Raw genomic sequence first — 17,843 nt, 5'->3', positions numbered from 1 at the left:
ATATAGACCCAGTAGGGACATTGCTGCATCAAAGTATATGTACTTTTTTTTTCATAATTATAAATTTTTATTGACAGAGCCCATGTCTGGGTAATTTTTTTACAACATTATCCCTTGCACTCACTTCTGTTCCGACTTTCCCCCTCTCTCCCTCCACCCCCTTCCCCAGATGGCAAGCAGTCCTTATATGCACATTTTTATAGTCTTCTGGGCATGAACTCAAGTCATCATGATTTCAAGTCCATGGCTTCATTTACTGTGCCACCTAGCTACACACCTGACCTACTTGCTATTCCTTGTGCAGAAGAGTCTAACCGTGTTCTCATGCTCTCTCTCCTAACCTCCCCTTCTCAGGTTGCTTGGTTATCTTATGACTCCATTCAAATTCTACCTTCTGGCTTTTCCAGTTGGTTCCCAGCTGCTAGTGCCTTTCGCTCTGAGATGATTTTCTATCTACTTTGTATAACTCTTATATGATCAAATTAAATAATATTTGTAAAGCATTTAGCAGACATATAGTTTGTAGTCCAGTGTTTTTCAGTGTGTATCCCATCTAGGCTTTTCTTGGTAGGAGTACTGGAGTGGTCTGCCATTTCCTTTTCCAGCTCATTCCTTTTTTTTTTTTTTTAAATAGATGAGGAAACTGAGGTGAAATCAAATTCACCAAGGTGGATTTGAATGTAAGAAAATGAGTCTTGGCTGGCACTTTATTTTCTTTACCACTTAGTGACCCCCTGATATATAGTAGGTACTTAAAAACTGCTTTCCCTTTTCCTTTCCTATGTATACTCAGTTTTTTACATTTTGTCTCTTCAATTAGCATGTTAAAAAAGTAGAATAAAATAGAAAAAATAGGAAAAAAAGGAAAGGAGAAAATTCTGTTTCAATTTGCTCTTAGAGTTCATCAATTGTCTCTCTGAAGGTGATAGCAGTTTTTCATTGTGAGCCCTTTGGAATTATCTTAGATTATTAAATTGATCAGAGTATCCAAGTCTTTCACAGTTGATCATTACAGAATTGTAGTGCACAATGATCTCTCCTGATATTTTTCACTTTACTCTGTATTAGTTTATATAGATTTTGCCTTATTTTTTTCTGAAACCATTCCCCTCATTATTTCTTATAGCACAATAACACTCTATCACTATCATACGCCACAGCTTGTTCAATTATTTCCCAGTTGATGAGCATCCCCTTGGTTTCTCTGTGCTACTTCAGAGGGAGTGACTTTAGGTATTTTTGTATACATGGGTCATTATCCTTTTTCTTTGATCTTTGTGAATTGTTTTTCTATTGGTGGAATAGCCCTTTAAGACTATAATAACAATTTTGCAAATTGTTCTCCAGAATATTTGGGCCAATTCACAATTCCATCAACAGTTTATTGTTGTACTTGTTTTCCTTCATTTCTTCTAGCATTTGTCATTTCCAATATGTGTACAAGGTACCTTGTTTTAATCTTCATTTCTTTAATAAACAGTAACTTAGAGTATTTTTCTATATAAAAAAAGCAATAATTTTGAGTACAAAATATTCTTTTTGCCTTTCTTTGTATCCTAAGCACTTAGCACAGTGCCTGGCATTTCATAGATGCTTGGTGACTGATAGCTTGCAAATAACCTTGTGTTTGACCTCTTCATCAATTTAAATTGTTTTTTTCTGGGGATGGGTATATAAATATAGTTATGACTGCAGCAAAAGTCTTGGGATTTGGAAATTAATCATTGAATGAAAAATTATTAAGTGCTTATTACATGCCAGGTGCTATGCTAAGTTCTCAAATTGATAATAAAAGCAAGCAAAATAGTTCTTGCCCTCAAGGGCTTACTGGGGAAAGTAGTGTATATGGGGGTGGGGTGGGGATTCATCACAAGAAGTGAAATCAGGAGTGGCAATTAGAGACATAGAGTAAATAATGGACATGTCCTTTATAGGAATAGAAGTATTTTTTGATTGGATCACAAAAGGATGCTGGCTGTTGTTTGGTCACTAGTATCAATCATTAAGCATTTATTAAGTGTATACTGTCTGCTAAGCCTTGGGGATACAAATACAAATCCATTTCTTTTTCTTCTACACTTCATATAGGTAGACTGGATATGAATGGATCATTAGGGACCAAGAGCTCTATCAAGTCCAAGACAAAGTTCAGGAGTAGAGAAATATTGAACATTTTGACAGAGCCACCCCCCCCCCCCCACTCCAGCTTGGCCCAGTATGCATCAGAAAGTCACCATAATTAAGTGTATGGGTTTGAAGTGAAAAGATACAATATTGGTATCGTTATCTGAGGCAAATTATTTAATCTTCCTAATCCTTATTGGGTTTTTTTAATTTGTAAGGGGGGGGGTTGTTTTTTCAAACTCCAAAATTTTAAGATATTATTAACTCCTCAGAAACATGGTGCATCCTGGGTCCTAGAATACCTGCAAAGGAGACCTGTTTTTTTGTTTGTTTCTTGGTTTGTTTGATCTTTATGTCCTTCTCTACAAGAATCTCACTACATAAATTTGAGTGAATCCCATAGTCCAATCATATAGATTATAGACACTCTCCTTCTTGGATTCAGAGGTAAGACCAGAATATGATCAGCTGTTCTTGATGGGCTAGTAAACATAGTTGAAACACAGAAAAAAAAAATATTTACTGAATGCATTTTGCTTGCTGGGGTTCTACGCCGCGGGTAAGTGGCAGGGGCAAATATTAAATGAATGAATTTATAATCCAGATGGGGAGCAGCCCAGTGAAATGATTTACATGGAAATGAGCACATTGATGAAGGGCCAGCCAGCTGTTCAGGGATTTGAGAATGTGATCCCCAGGGCCAAACTCCCTTATCTTTATCCTAAGTGAGACAGTGAAATGCACTGGAAAAAAAACAAGACAAAAACTCCCACTGATTTTGGAATTGGAGGCTTTGGATTCAAATTCCCTTTTTACAGTCACATAATCTCGCTTATCTGCAGAGTGGGCTAATTGACATTGAAGGTCCTGTTGTTTTATTATTACTTCTCTACAAATTTGTTGTTGTTCAGTCACTTAAGTTATATTTGACTCTTTGTGATCCCATTTGGGGTATTTTTTGGGGGGGGCAAAGATACTGGAGTGTTTACCATTTCCTTCTCCAGATCATTTTAGGGATGAGAAAACTGAGGGAAACAGAGTGAAGTGCCTTCCCCAGAGTCACCCAGCTAATTAAGTGTCTGAGGCCAAGTTTGAATTCAAGTAGATGAATCTTCCTGACTCCAGGCTCAGCCCTCTGTCCACTGTGCCATCTAAAACTTTTTGATAATAGTTTTTTATTTTTCAAAATACATGCAAAGATAGTTTTCAACATTCACCCTTGCAAAACCTTGTGTTTCATATTTTTCTCCCTCCCTCTCTTCCCACCTCTCCCCTCCCCTAGACTACAAACAATTCAATATAGATTAAATATGTGTAATTCTTCTAAACATATTTCCACATTTATCACATACCATCTAACTACAAATAAATGAATTTATAAATAAAGAGATGGGCAGATTAAGGTATTGTCAATATTAGATGATCAGTTCATGATCAGAGAGGGTCAGTGCAGGATAGTAGACTAATTCTGGTATCAGAAGAAAGTATCAGCTTCAATCCTGGCTCAGAGGCTTGCTAGTTGTATAATTGATTTTCTTTGAGCCTTAGATTCCTTACTTGTCAAATGAGGATCCTAATTCTTGCCTAATCACTCTGTCAGCAAGCATTTATTAAATGCTTACTTGGGGCCAGGCACTGTCTCCCTCAAGGGTTATTGTGAGGAAAGCATTTGGATCATAGGACCGGAGATCTAGAATTGGATAATTTTTAGAAGTCATTTAGTGCAAAGCTCTCATTTTACGGTTGAGATATATAAGTGACATGCTGGAGATCACAGTTGGTGACAGGCAGAGTAAGAACCAGCTGACAACTTCAGCTTGTGCTTTTTCCTCTTCTGTGCTATACTTTATTTACCTTAAAGCACAGTGTAAACATTTTTAAATTAAAGCTTTTTATTTTCAAAACATACTTATAGATTATTTTCAATATTCACCCTTGCAAAACCCTGGGTTCCAATTTTTTTTCTCCCTTCATTCTCCCCCAAACCCTAGACAACAAGTAATCCAATACAGGTTAAATATGTACAATTTTTCTAACCATATTTCTACATTTATCATGCTGCACACACACACAAAAAAAATCAGATCAAAAAGGAAAATGAGAAAAAAAAATGCTAGCAAAGAACAACAAAAAGTATTATGTAAAATTGAGTTATGATTAATCAACAAGCATTTTTATTTAATACCTACTGTGTGTCAGGCACTATGGTGGGTTCTGTGAGTTTGTTTCAATTCTTTGGTTCTTCATGATCCCATTTGAGATTTTCTGGGCAGAGATACTGGAGTGGTTTGCCATTTTACAGATGAGGAAACTGAGCCAAAAAGTTTAGTGACTTACCCAGGATGAGACTGCTGGTTAAGTATCTGCATCTGGATTTGAACCAGGATCTTGACTTCAGGCTCTAACCATTGCACCACAGACACAAAGACACACACGAAGCAATATTTCTCCTTGATGATAAGAGTGGCTGTCACTTACATATTGTTTTAAACTTGGCATAGCATTTAAAAATATCCCACTTAATCTTCACAACTACACTGGGAGGTGGGTGCTATTACTGTCCCCATTTTACAGATGAGGTTAAGTGATTTGGCCAGGATTATTTAGAAAGTTTCTGGATCAGGAACTTCTTTACTTCAAGTCTGATGTTCTTTTCACGGTGCCACTTAGTTGTCCTAGAGATATAATATCAATTATGATTATTATTAAGCTATTCAATAATTTATTATTAAATAAACCTGCTCTCATTTTTTTCCTACCCAGTCTTTCTTCCTTTCCGCTTTTCTCCCCCACTCTCTGTCTTTTTTCTTTTTTTCTTCCTCTTTTCTCCTCTTCTTTCCTTCTCTCTCTTCCTCTGCTTTTCCCTCTCTCATTTTCTCTTCCCCTATATCCCCTCCTCTCTCTTCCCTTCTCTTCTCCTTTTTCTTTTCCCTTTCTTCTCTTCCCCTCTCTTTTCCATCTCTTTTTCCCCTCCCTTTCTTTTTTCTTCTCATTCTCTCTCTGACCTTCACATGATTTTTGAAATCTTTGGATGAACAACTTTTTATAAAATAACCACATAGTATTATGATTAATTCATTAATTTAGATGCTAGAACATTTTTTTCACCTAAGGGACAAATAGAATTGAGCAATATCTGAATAGGAGCAGTGCTACAGAATATACAATCTTTTATGTTACTGTGTTTTCTCCCACATCAAAACCTTTTCCCCTCCTTTTTATTGGCTTCAGACCTTTCATTAGTTTTTGTTTTCTTTTGATTTCAGGATGTATCAAAGCATATTTGAATATAGTAAGGATAACTTTGAGTGTTATTAAAGATAATTGATCTGTTCCCCACCAGACTAAAAGCTTAGGAGGATTATGACTTGTCGATATCTTCTCCATCCTTTTAAAAAGTTTATCTCTATCAACTGCTTCAGCTGTTAATCATTTTGTACTTTTCTTAAGCATTTACATAAATAAATGTACTCCCGATAGTTCATCTTTCTATAGTTTGTTTCCCTACTAGCCTTTTATTTGTCTCTTACTTGGACTGCCTTGCCATTGGGAGAACACTTCCCCAAGGTTCCTGAACAGTCAGATACTCTGAATATCACACTGGAAAGATTCTGCCTTTTTTCCCTACCTTTCTACTTCAGTAATTTTTCTTTTGCCCTGAAATAAGCAGTTCTGTCCACTCCTCTGAGTACAGATTTGAGGGATACCCATTTGAAAATTTATCAGCCACTTTTATTCTTCAGACTGTTCCTTCCCCAGAAGTAAATGACTTGAGTTTGTTCAAGATCTGTTAAATACATCAATGAGTCAAGTACCATGTGCCAAACATTGTGCTAGGTATTATTAGAAAAATAATCATGAGGTTGATACATACCGAGATAGAGGAATTGCTGAACTTTGAGTTGAGTCAGAGACCTCAGTCTGGTTGGCTAAGGAACTATGACCTCTCTGTCAGATTAGCATTGTTGACCTCCCTCTGAGAACTTGATAACGTTTAACCATCAGGAAGCCTCCCTGCCACCCCTCCACTTCCATTCCAGATTATTTTGCTCCTCGACTGGGAATCAGTCTACCAAGTGTGCCCACATTGGCAAGATCCATCCTGCCTCTAATGCTCCAGAATTTGGTTTTATAAAACCACTGCTGATTGAATCAGGCAGGGCAATGGTTAATCCTAAATTCACTTACCTCTTTCTTCTACCCTCTTTGAAAATAATTTAATCTCCATTTTTTACTTCCTGTCGACAGGAAGCTTTCCTCTGCCAATTCTGAGTTTGTCACAGGCTGACCCAGCACCACGGGGCTTCTGCTAGGGCCACTGTGTTTGGATATTCCCCCAGCTGGCAGAGAAGTTGCTGATGAACAGACAACAGAGGCCAATTTGCTCTGTGTAACCTCAGGTGTCCAGAAACTTTTTCCAGTATTAAAACGGAGGCACATTTCAGGCCATGAGGCTTCCTTCCAGCAGTTCTCCCAACCCTCTGTGGCTGAGTAAGGTAGGATTTGGGGAGTAAGGTAGGAATGGAGGAGGATTTGGTTGATAGAAAATAGTAAAAATCTGTCTTTATTTGAAAGCTTTCATAGCACAAAGCTGTTTTGACGCAGTTAGTGGCCCAGTGAGTAGTCCTCTTGACTTGGAACTTAAAAAAAAAAAGTTCAAATCCAGCCTCAAATTTTAACTAGTTATTGTGAGCTTAGGTAATTAATTAATCTCTGTCTCAGTTTTCTTGTCTATAAAAAGGGGGATTATAACACTATTCATCCCCGCCCAGGTGCTGTGATAAAAAAATGTGATAATATTTCTAAAGTGGTTTTCAGACCTTAAAGTGTTATGTAAATGATCATTATTACTGTTTGGGATGTGGTCATTAGAACACACTAGGGGCTAGGGGCTACACTAACTTAATGGCCAGTATAATAAATATCAGTCAGAGTGTTTAGGTAAGTCTGTGATATTTGCTGTGATGTTCATGAGGGTGAGAATAGGGGAGGCAGAGGGTGGGAAAAGAAAGAAGGGATTGGCAGGAGTTTGGGGGTATTTCATAAAAACTAGAATTGTAGAGGTAGAAGGGAAAATCAAAATAAAAAAATCTCATCCACTTCCATTACTTTACAGATGGGGAAATGACAATGTAAGAGACTGTAGCATCATAGGAATATGGAATCATAGATTATGAACTGGAAAAGATTTGTTCCGTGTGACACAGCTGGTTAGGGAGGGCTGGTACTGGAATTGAGGCTTTCCTACTTTCTGTGGGATGCCATCTTGAGCTCAGCCCATGTTTGGAGGGCTCATGACTTGGTTTTATGTTAGGGTCACAGAATCACAGAATTTTTGGAGTTGAAGGAACCTTAGAGGTCATATAGTCTAACTCATAGTCCCCAAAAGAATCTCCACTAACTACAACTCATTCTGTAAGTGGGAATCTGGGGGAAAAAAGGTCACCTTTGAAAGAGGATGATGGGGAACCCAATGCATCCTGAAATGGCCCATTGCATTTTTGGATAGCCTAATTGTTAAGATGTTTGGAGTTATCCTCATCTCCACCCCGTGCCCCAGAAATCAAATCTAAATTTGGCTCTCTATAAGTTTCTGTCTACTGCTCTTATTTTTCTGGGGCAAAACAAATCTACTCCCTCTTTATTACAACAATTTTATACATGTGTCTCTACAGGTATCATGATTCCCTCCTGATTTTTCTCTTCTTGAAGCTAAAAATTCATAATTTTAGCATCCCATTCTGTTGACCCTCCCCATGACAATCAATAACCTTTCTAACCTCCACTCAACTTCTTCACAGTATTTCAAATGGAATCTGACTTGCTCAGAGCCCACTGGACCTATGACATTTTTCTTTATTCTTAGAAGCTGTTACTCTTGATGTGACCTCAAGTCATGTTAGCTTTTTTGGCAGTCATATCCCATTATGACTTAGAGTGAGCCTGCACTTTACTAAAACCCCCAGATCTTTTCCAGACAATCTGCTGCTTCACTTAGTCTGGCATCTAACTTTCCCACCTGCTGACACACTCAGATTTATCGGTATGCTGTCCCTGGCAAACCCAAGGTGCTGTGGCTTTGGTACCTGGCTGCCTTTAGGAGAATGAGGTCCTATGCAGAGAGGTGGGGAAGACAAAGACAGAGAGAGAGAGAGAGAGAGAGAGAGAGACAGAGAGACAGAGAGACAGAGAAAGGCAGACAGAGAAAGGCAGACAGAGACACAGAGAGACAGACAGACACAGAGAAACAGACAAAAAAACAAAGAGAGAGTCAGAGACAGAGAGAGACAGGAGACACACACACACAGAGAAAGAGAGAGACAGACAGACAGACAGACAGAGAAAGACAGAGAGAGAGAAAGAGAGAAAAAGAGAGCTTGCTGGCTGGTTTGGTGACTCTTGTGACTCCACAATTCTGGCTAACTCCCTTCTATTCTATTACCTTTCCTTCTCCCTGTCTGCCCCATCACTGAGACAAAGTCTAGCTTTGCAGAGCAAAAAAAAAGTTTTCTAGCCCTTTCAAACTCAGAAGGACTTACCTATCAGACTTTTGAGTTTGTGGAGGTATCTGTCTGTTGTAACTGCAATGGCACCCTGGCTACAACCGCCCAATTGAGTCCCCTTGGGTCATTCCCCATTTCTAAGCCAGGCTCTTGATTTTCTGTGAGCTTTTGAGATAGCCTTAGAGGAGAAGTGGAAGGTGGACTTCTGAAATTTGTATTGGACAAGAGGATTAGAAACATAGAAATGTGTAATACCAAATAGTTTCTTGATGGGTTGCCTTCCACGAGGTGAATATCTGGTCATTATAATCTGTCCTTCTGGCAGCCTATGGACCCCTTCTCAAAAGGGGTATTTATAAATAAAATATAATAAATTTACAAAGAAAACCAATAACTCTGAAAATATTTTTAAAAACAAGTCCATGAACCCTAGATTAAGAAATCCTGCTCTGTTTGGCAACCAGGAGTTTTGCCAAAGCAGCCAACTCTCTCTCTCTCTTTACACAGGACCTCATTATCCTGAAGGAGCTGGGTATCCAGCCCACACCAGCTTGGGTTTGCCAGGAACAGGACACCGATAAATCTGAGTGTGTCAGAAGACAGAGAGGATGGATATTGGGCTCAGAGAACCCATAGACTGAAAAAGATCTGAGGGTTTTAGTAAAGTGCAAGCTCACTCTAGGTGGAAGACCTTTAAAAAGTTGTTCTTTAAACTTTTCTAGAACAAATTATCCCAGTTCCATTGGTATCTTGTTCTCTTCATTTATTTAATTCATTATTTACTTATTGAATGACATTTAATAATTTGGGCCTAGCAGAAAGCATTCTGTATTGAGAATCAAAGGACTTGAGTTCTAGACTCAATCTGAAACTATATCTGTGAACCTGAGCAAGTCATCTCACTCTGCATCCAGTTAAACATGTACATTTCTTTTTTTTTTTTTCACAAGTGAATTCTTTTTTTTTATTTTTTATTATAGTTTTTTATTTACAAGATATATATGTGTGGGTAATTTTTCAGCACTGACCCTTTCAAAACCTCCTCTTCCAACTTTTCTCCTCCTTCATTCCACCCCCTCCCCTAGATGGCAGGTAGACCAATACATGTTAAATATATTAAAGCAGTGGTTCTCAAAATTCTGGGGATCTCTGAAACCCTTTTAGAGAGTCTACAAATTCAAAAATAGTTTTTATTTCCAATATAGTAAATGTCTATAAATATAATCCAGATAAACAAAAACTCTTTGGAGAGATCCTCAATAATTTTTAATAGGATAAAGATACTGAAAACAAAAGTTTGAGAACCACTGTGTTAAAGTATAGAACATTTACACTTCTACTACTCACTTAGTTATGCTTCCAAGAGCAGCTAGGTGATGCAGGGGGCTTGGAACCAGGAATACTCAGCTTCATAAGTTCAAATCCTTCCTTCTCTCCCTCCCTCTCTTCCTCCTTCTCTCCCTCCTTCCCTCCTTCCTTTTTCCTTCCTCCCTCCTTTCCTTCCTCCCTCCCTTCCTTCCTTCCTTTCTTCCTTCCTTCCTTCCTTCCTTCCTTCCTTCCTTCCTTCCTTCCTTCTCTTCCTTCCTTCCTTCCTTCCTTCCTTCCTTTTCCCTCCCTCCCTCCCTCCCTCCCTCCCTCCCTTCCTTCCTTCCTTCCTCCCTCCTTCCTCCCTTCCTCCCTTACTTCTTCCCTCCTTCCTCTCTTCCTCCCTTCCTCCTTTCCTTCCTCCCTCCCTTCCTTCCTTCCTTCCTTCCTTCCTTCCTTCTATACTTCTTCTATCTCCCCTTCTCTCTACCTAGTGCTTGGCACATAGAAAATGTTTAATAAATTTGTGTTCCCTTTCTCTTTTCTGTCCTTGTACTGTTAAGGGCCAGGAAGCAATGCAAAGATAACATCCCAAAGACAAGAAGTCATGAAAAGATTTTATTGTCATATACTTTCACTAAATCTTATCCATAGCATGTGAAAAAATAATTAATTTATGAAATTATGAAGTGGAGGTAGACATTTGCAGTGGGAAATGGCACAGCAGCAGTCACACTTTGATAACCACAGAGAGTGTGAGGGGCAAAAAAGCACAGGAAATAGCAAGACCAATGATGAAAGCAGAAGAAAGTTATGAGGAAGAGGATGGGAAGGGAGGAAAGACAGAGAGTATCACTCACAGAATCATGAGTGAGAGCTGGGAGTAGCAGGCAATGTAGACCCCGTGGAGAAGGAAGAATTCTCCAGAGGGCAGGAGTTTGAGCTCTCATTTTTATACATTTTTTGGGGAAGAAACAGACTAACTCTTTATCTGTGTCACCTTTGGGATTGCTCATTGACATATCTAAATTACAATACTTAATCTTTGGGACATTCTGGATCCCTTTGCAATCTTATTTCTTGCCATTGCCTGTTATACTGGCTACTTAATATACTGACTAGATGAGAAGGTGGTCAGAAGGGCCAGAGCTAAGTACAATTTTAACACAGCCTGTATTCTGGGAACAAGATTACAGGGAAGCCCCAAACTGATTAGGTAACTGAGACCCCAGAGCAATCTAGATGGGCCTGAGCCTAGAATTGGGTCTCATCTCCCTAAGTTTAAGTCTAGCTCAGACATTTACTAGTTGTGTGATCCTGGGCAAGTCACTTTATCCCTTTTGCCTCAGTTTCCTCATCTGTAAAATGAACTGGAAAAGGAAATGGTCGACCACTCTAGTATCTCTGCCAAGAAAATCCCAGAGTCAGACATGACTGAAAAATAACTGAACAAACAGATACCTAGGGTTCTGAAATTCAGTAATGTTTAAAGCACCGAGCCAGGTTTACTATCTCCTTCCAGTGGCTACATTACACTGGGGATCATTTCTTCATTTGACCCCATTCTCCTACCCTTCTAAGCATGGGCTGCCTTCCTTTCCCCAGCTTTCCTCTACCCCTTCCTTTCTTCTCCAGAAAGGGCCAGTCATTGAGCAGCATAGAACATTCATTTCTGTACATTTCCTTCCTCTTGGCTTGAACACCCCTATTTAAAGCTTTGGGAAGAATGTAAGAAGCTTCAAATTCTTTGTCCTACTCAAATTTTTGAGGTCCATCACTTCCTGAATTCTAAAATTTTGTCTTGTAGTTTCATTGATGGTCCCTGAAAAGCTTGACTTCTGCCTTCCCAAGCTATAGCATATTAAATTACTTTGTTAGATCCTTTTACTTCTTGTTAAATTGTTACATCCCACTTAGGAACACAGTCCTTATCCCAGTTTTCAAGACTAGAACCCATGAGGATGCGTCTACAGCAAAGGTCCAAGACTTCCAGAGATGGCTGCTTTAAGTGCAAATGTCCACAGGGAAGATTCTGAATGGATACACATTGGGTCACATAGGAGTGAAAGGATATCAGACGCTTTCCTGGGGGAAACATTCTGATATATGCAAGAGGAATATCAGTCTGATATGTTGTTCTGAAATTCATTCCATGGAAAACTGATATTGATTTACTTGGGACATAAATGCAAATGTGTTAATATGAGATCAGCTTTTTTCTTTTAACAGTTTGATTGTTTAAACTTTTAAAAAATTTTTATCTTGCCAAGATTAAGGGGTATGTGCTCTGAGATTCTTTTAATCCTTTTAATTACCCCTCCATTTGTTTTACACTTTAGCCAGTAAAACCTCAGGCCTTCTGCATAATAAGAAGTAAGCAAAATTTTTAATTTTCTGTTTTTAAATGGGAAAAAAAGAGCATGGGAACAATGGATATACTCATTTGGGGTAGAGGCCACTAAATAAGGAAAAGGGGCTACCCTCTTCAGTTTTGAAGACTTACTTTGCTCTCACCCTACTGCTTAGGTTTGATTAATAGGGCTAGAGAAGAGGGTGGTACAGTGAATTTAATGGTGTGCTGTATGTCTTTATGCTGAGTAGACTGGGAAATTTACTTGTTAGAGAAGCTGGTGGAAATAAAGGACTTTTTTTGAAAAAATAGTCTATAACAAGCTAGTTTCACAATGGCCATGGTTTTGTTCCAGAAAGAAGCAGAATTACTCTGGAATCTTTTTTATCATAATTAATTCTCCTTCTCCTTCTCCTTCTCCTTCTCCTTCTCCTTCTCCTTCTCCTTCTCCTTCTCCTTCTCCTTCTCCTTCTCCTTCTCCTTCTCCTTCTCCTTCTCCTTCTCCTTCTCCTTCTCCTTCTCCTTCTCCTTCTCCTTCTCCTTCTCCTTCTCCTTCTCCTTCTCCTTCTCCTTCTCCTTCTCCTTCTCCTTCTCCTTCTCCTTCTCCTTCTCCTTCTCCTTCTCCTTCTCCTTCTCCTTCTCCTTCTCCTTCTCCTTCTCCTTCTCCTTCTCCTTCTCCTTCTCCTTCTCCTTCTCCTTCTCCTTCTCCTTCTCCTTCTCCTTCTCCTTCTCTCCTCTCTCACCTCTCTCACCTCTCTCACCTCTCTCCCTCCCTTGCTCCTTCTCCCTCAGTTCTATTTACTGTTTTTCTGGCTTCTTTCAAGTCCCAACTAAAATCCCATTTTCTTTAGAGAGCCTTTCCCAATCCCTTTTAATTTTAGCACCTTCTCTCTAGTAATTATTTCCTATTCATCCTTAATATAAATTGTATTATGTATGTATTAATGTGTGTGTATATATATATACACACACATTAATACATACATAATACCATATATATATATATATATATAATTTGCATGTTTTCTCCCCCATTAGATTATAAACTCCTTGAGAACGGGGCTAAATTTTTGGCCTTATTTTGTATTTCCAATGCCTAGCACAGTTCCTAGTGCACAGTTGTTGCTTGATAAAGTTTGCTGATTGCTTGATTACTTGATATGTGACAGAGAAAGAATGTGGGCTTCCCATGACTAAAAATTAGGGGGCACATATGGATAGCTGAAACACTGTACTGGTCTCTACAGAATATTAACAAAGTAAGAAAAAAGAAAATTCTCTGTGTAGGTTCAAGGAAGTCTAAATATGAGAATTAACCAGAATCCAAAGGCAGTTTTTGATTTGCATCAGTCATTGGCTGTTGACCTGCTGCCCAACATCCTGGGCTCTTCTCAACATCCTCTGGCCTGAAGGATTGCATTTGACCATCTACACTGATCAGATTAACTGGGTAAGTACCAATTTTGCCTTTCTGCCATGTTGAGTCTAAAGTAACACATTCTTGTGATTGGATTTTCATAGTAGGGCATCTTCAGCATTGGTTTGCTAAAGTTCATTTTGGTCTCTGAGAATATTTCAAGTTATCTACTCAATATTTCTAGCTATCTCTAAGCTTTTTGAAAAAAAGCTCTTATTAAAAATATATTCCATTCACTAAAAAACACCAAACTCAAAATTATGACTAATGATTCCCCTTTCTAAAAAGCTGTGAGTCTTGTTATATTAAAAAACAGATTATATAGATAAAATCACTTATGTTTATAGATTTTACTTTTATAATCAAAGAAAATTTAAAAGTCAAGCTAATGCAAGTTTAATGATAGTTTAAATTCGCAATTTACCTTTCTTTGTCTTCAACCTGCTTTTTTAGAATTATCTCATATTAACAATATTTCTTATATCCTTATATCCCTTACTTTCCTTATCTGTAAAATGGGAGAGGGAATATTTTATTGACTACTTCCCAGAGTCCTTGTGAACAGAACACTGTAAAAGTTTCATAAAGATAATAAAAACATTGAGCTGTTGTTAATGTAGCACTTTTTAACATATGTATTTATAATTATAATTCATATTTTTTCAGTGTTTTATTTTAATAGTATTTTATTTTTCCTATAATTCATATTCTGTTTATTTGTTTTGAGGCAGCAAGGTGGTGCAGTGGATAGAACCTGGAGTCAGGAAGTATTGAGTATCTAGCCTCAGACACTTTTTAGCCGTGTTTTCCCCATATGATACTTAACCCTTTTTGCTTTAGTTCCCCCATCTATAAAATGAACTGGAAAAGGAAATGGTAAACCACTCTAGTATCAGTGCCAGAAAACCCCTAAAAAAGTTTTTGGAGAGACTAAAAACAACTGAATAAGTTAATAATTTGAAACATCATTTGCCATATTAAATTGTAAGTTTTCAAAGGCCAGGATTATGTTATCTTTATATCTTCACCAGTTCTTACCATGCAAAATAACTTCTTAATAAGTGCTAGGTGAATGAATGCTGAATGCAGTGTGATAATTAGACATAAGAGGATAGCTGTTTACAGGAAATTACTGCAATTAGTATAACTTTTGTACAGATGAACCAGAATTCTATTTTTTCCCTTTTCTGCCTTTGTAGTTCTCCAGTGTATCTTTAATTGAGTAGAGTGAGAACAGACAGTTTCCCATGATGACATTCAAGCATCATTATCACCATCTTAAACACCCGAGAACAACAAGAAATCACATTTATGTAGCACATTGGATTATTCTAACTGCTTTGCCTGCAACAGTCCCGTGAGCTGGGGAGTGCAAATAGTGCCCCCATTTTACTCGTAACATATATTCAGTGTCATCCTTGTGAATGGATCGGCTTTTCCATGTTGGCCACCAGACTTGGCACTCCTTTCTTGTCATATTCTAGCCTCTTTATCTAGGTTGGCCTGTCAGTCATTACTTGTTATTCATCACTTCAGCCTCCACCCAAAGGCCACTCCTAGTTCTTCTGTAGCTATATTGTAGTTTCAGTCATTCCAGCTTTTAGGTAGCTTTGAAGAAACTGTTTAATTAGATTAGTAAAAAAAAAACACAGTAAAATCAAGGCATATTATCAACTTGCTTCATAAAATGTCACATTCTAAACACTTTGCAGCTTCCTCCTGCAAGGCAAATGCTGCTTGTCAGGTTGGAATCTGTTTTTATTCAGTTTCCCAAGCTGAAAGAAGGAATGGAAAGATAGACAAGACAGGCAGTCAGACAGAAAGATAGACAGGCAGGCAGACAGACAGACAGACAGGCAGGCAGATAGACAGGCAGGCAGACAGACAGGCAGTCAGTCAGACAGACAGACAGACAAACAGACAGACATTCAGGAAAGTTGTTGCTTAATAAAAGCTTGCTATCTTTGCACATACATTAGGAGTGGGGAGTTAAAACTATATCATGCTAGTTACTTCATGGACAGGTGGGGCAGGTTAAAGACCTTCCCTTTTTCTCTCTGTGGGCAGGATAGTTTGTGCTATTGCCAACCTGTTTTTGTCCATCCCAGAACATAGTTTCTATGGCTGCTGTCCACTCCTGGGTCCATCTTCCATCCAACAAGCCTCTACTGGCTGGTACATTGGAGAGGAAGGATGAAAGCATGGAAATAAGCATTTAAGTGCCTGACACTTAGCAAACATTATCTCATTTATTCCTCACAACCACCCTGCAAGGTAGGTAGTATTATTATCTCCATTTTACTGTTGAGGAAATTGAGGCAGATAGGTTTAGTGACTTGATCTAGGTCAGGCAGCTAGTGGCTGAGAGTAGATTTAAATTTGGGTTTTCCTGACTTCCAGCCTGTCAATCACCTAGCTCCCAAGCCTAGTGCTGCAAGTTTGGGAATGTGGCGAGAGGATTCTTGTTGCTTCTCTGTCTGTCTTTCTATACATCTTATGTGTATGGCCCCGTTTTCAGGCATGCTATCTGGGAGATATAATCCAGAGAAAGGATGCTTACCAACCCAAACACAGGTCCTGCCCCAAATCTTTGCACATAGATAGGGCAAGTGAAGCTTCAAGAACTGCCTCAGCACTAACGGAAGGCATGGTTAATCTGTAGCATATATCTAGTCATTGTCTTACTTATAATCGTCCAAACAGCATGATGACTAATGTAGATTTATCATTGCTGGGGAAAATCTCACTCTTCTCCACTGTGCTCAAGAATTCATAGATTTAGTGCTAGAAGGGGCCTTCGAGGCTATTTAATTCAATCCTCTCATTTTGCTGAGGAAAATGGCCTAGAGCAGAGACAAATTACTACATATCCCAAGACGGTTCTCTCTCTATTGTCAGGAAAGTTTTAGTACAGATAAAAAAGATCTATTTGGTGTGTTGAAAAAGCTCATGGGTATAATGACTGCATGCTCAAACAATAATTATTTTTTAATTGTTAAAATATTTCTTTTTTGTTATTCCAAACTGGGCCAGCATTGACAAACATGAACATTTCCATTTACAAAGAACAGAAAAAGAGAATTGCATATATACCCCCCATCATCTTCATTTTTTATAGCTGACATTTTTTCAACATTATTTAATAAATATAATGAATATTGGTTTCAAATTGTCTTGTTTATCCATGTCTTTTCAACCTCCTGCTGTTCTCTTCTGTTCATTAAAAAGACTCTACAGACTTTTTTTTTTTTTTGGTGGAGGACATCATTTTCATTGATATTCTCCCTTTCCCTCCCAAATTCCTCTTTAATTAAAAAAATCCCTTCAAAAATATATTTTTTTGGTTTGATCAAAACAAATCCACATGTTGGCCAATATATGTCTTCACCTGCAGCCATTTTTTTTTTATCAAGAAGTAGGAAGCATACTTCATCCATACTTCTTTGGAATGTAAGTGTTTGACAGTTATTTGTCTTCACTATACTTTGTCATCCTTTTTCTGCTTAAGTCACTGCATCTGTTCATAGGAGCCTTTTTAGGTTTCTCTGAATCTACTCCTTTCATAATTTCTTATGACATAATAATATTGCACTAAATTCATAAAGCCTGATTTGTTCAGCCAATTTGTGAATTGATAAGTACTCATTTCTAGTTCTTTGTTATGTTAGAAGATGTTGCTTTGTATATTTTTGTATATATAACTGTTCCTCCTTTTTCTTTGAACTCTTTGAGATATTAGTCCAGTAGAAGCATCATCATGTCAAAAAGTATATATAAAATTTAGTAACTCTTTTGGATATAGATCTAAATTGTTTTCCATTATGGTTGGACCAACTCATACATTTATCAAAAATGTATTGATGTGTTGTTCTTCCCATAATCCCTCCAACAAGTATTACTGTTTGACTTTTTTTGTCAGTCTGATAGATATGAGGTAAAAATTCAGACTTGTTTTAATTTTCCAGAAATAATTTTTAGAAGTTGCCTATATCTCCTAATTTTTTTCTAATATACATGCCATTTTTTCCTCATAGGTTAAAAATGAATGGTATTAGATCCTAAATTTCACTGCTGGAATGCTTCTTTGTCTACCAAGCATATACTATACTCTAGATTTTCAATAATCCACTCAGTTACTCTTTTT

The 17,843-nt window shown here is 37.9% G+C and overlaps 1 protein-coding gene across 3 annotated transcripts in view; it reads left to right on the top strand.

Annotated features, from left to right (window-relative positions):
• The window catches only part of PRKAG2 (protein kinase AMP-activated non-catalytic subunit gamma 2), a 420,981-nt gene that overhangs the window by 7,961 nt on the left and 395,177 nt on the right, over nt 1–17,843 (top strand). The window contains exon 1 of one of the 3 annotated variants that reach the window (XM_031939459.1): nt 5,111–6,620. The exons of the other annotated variants lie outside the window; for them this stretch is intronic. Coding sequence (XP_031795319.1) covers nt 6,573–6,620 — 48 coding nt within the window. The 5' untranslated portion in view covers nt 5,111–6,572. Of the gene's footprint in view, nt 1–5,110; nt 6,621–17,843 lie in introns of those variants that run through there. 3 annotated transcript variants of the gene reach the window in all.

Source organism: Sarcophilus harrisii, chromosome 5 (assembly GCF_902635505.1).
Source record: "Sarcophilus harrisii chromosome 5, mSarHar1.11, whole genome shotgun sequence".
NCBI lineage: Eukaryota > Metazoa > Chordata > Mammalia > Dasyuromorphia > Dasyuridae > Sarcophilus > Sarcophilus harrisii.
This window is presented reverse-complemented; position numbering and strand designations above follow the sequence as displayed.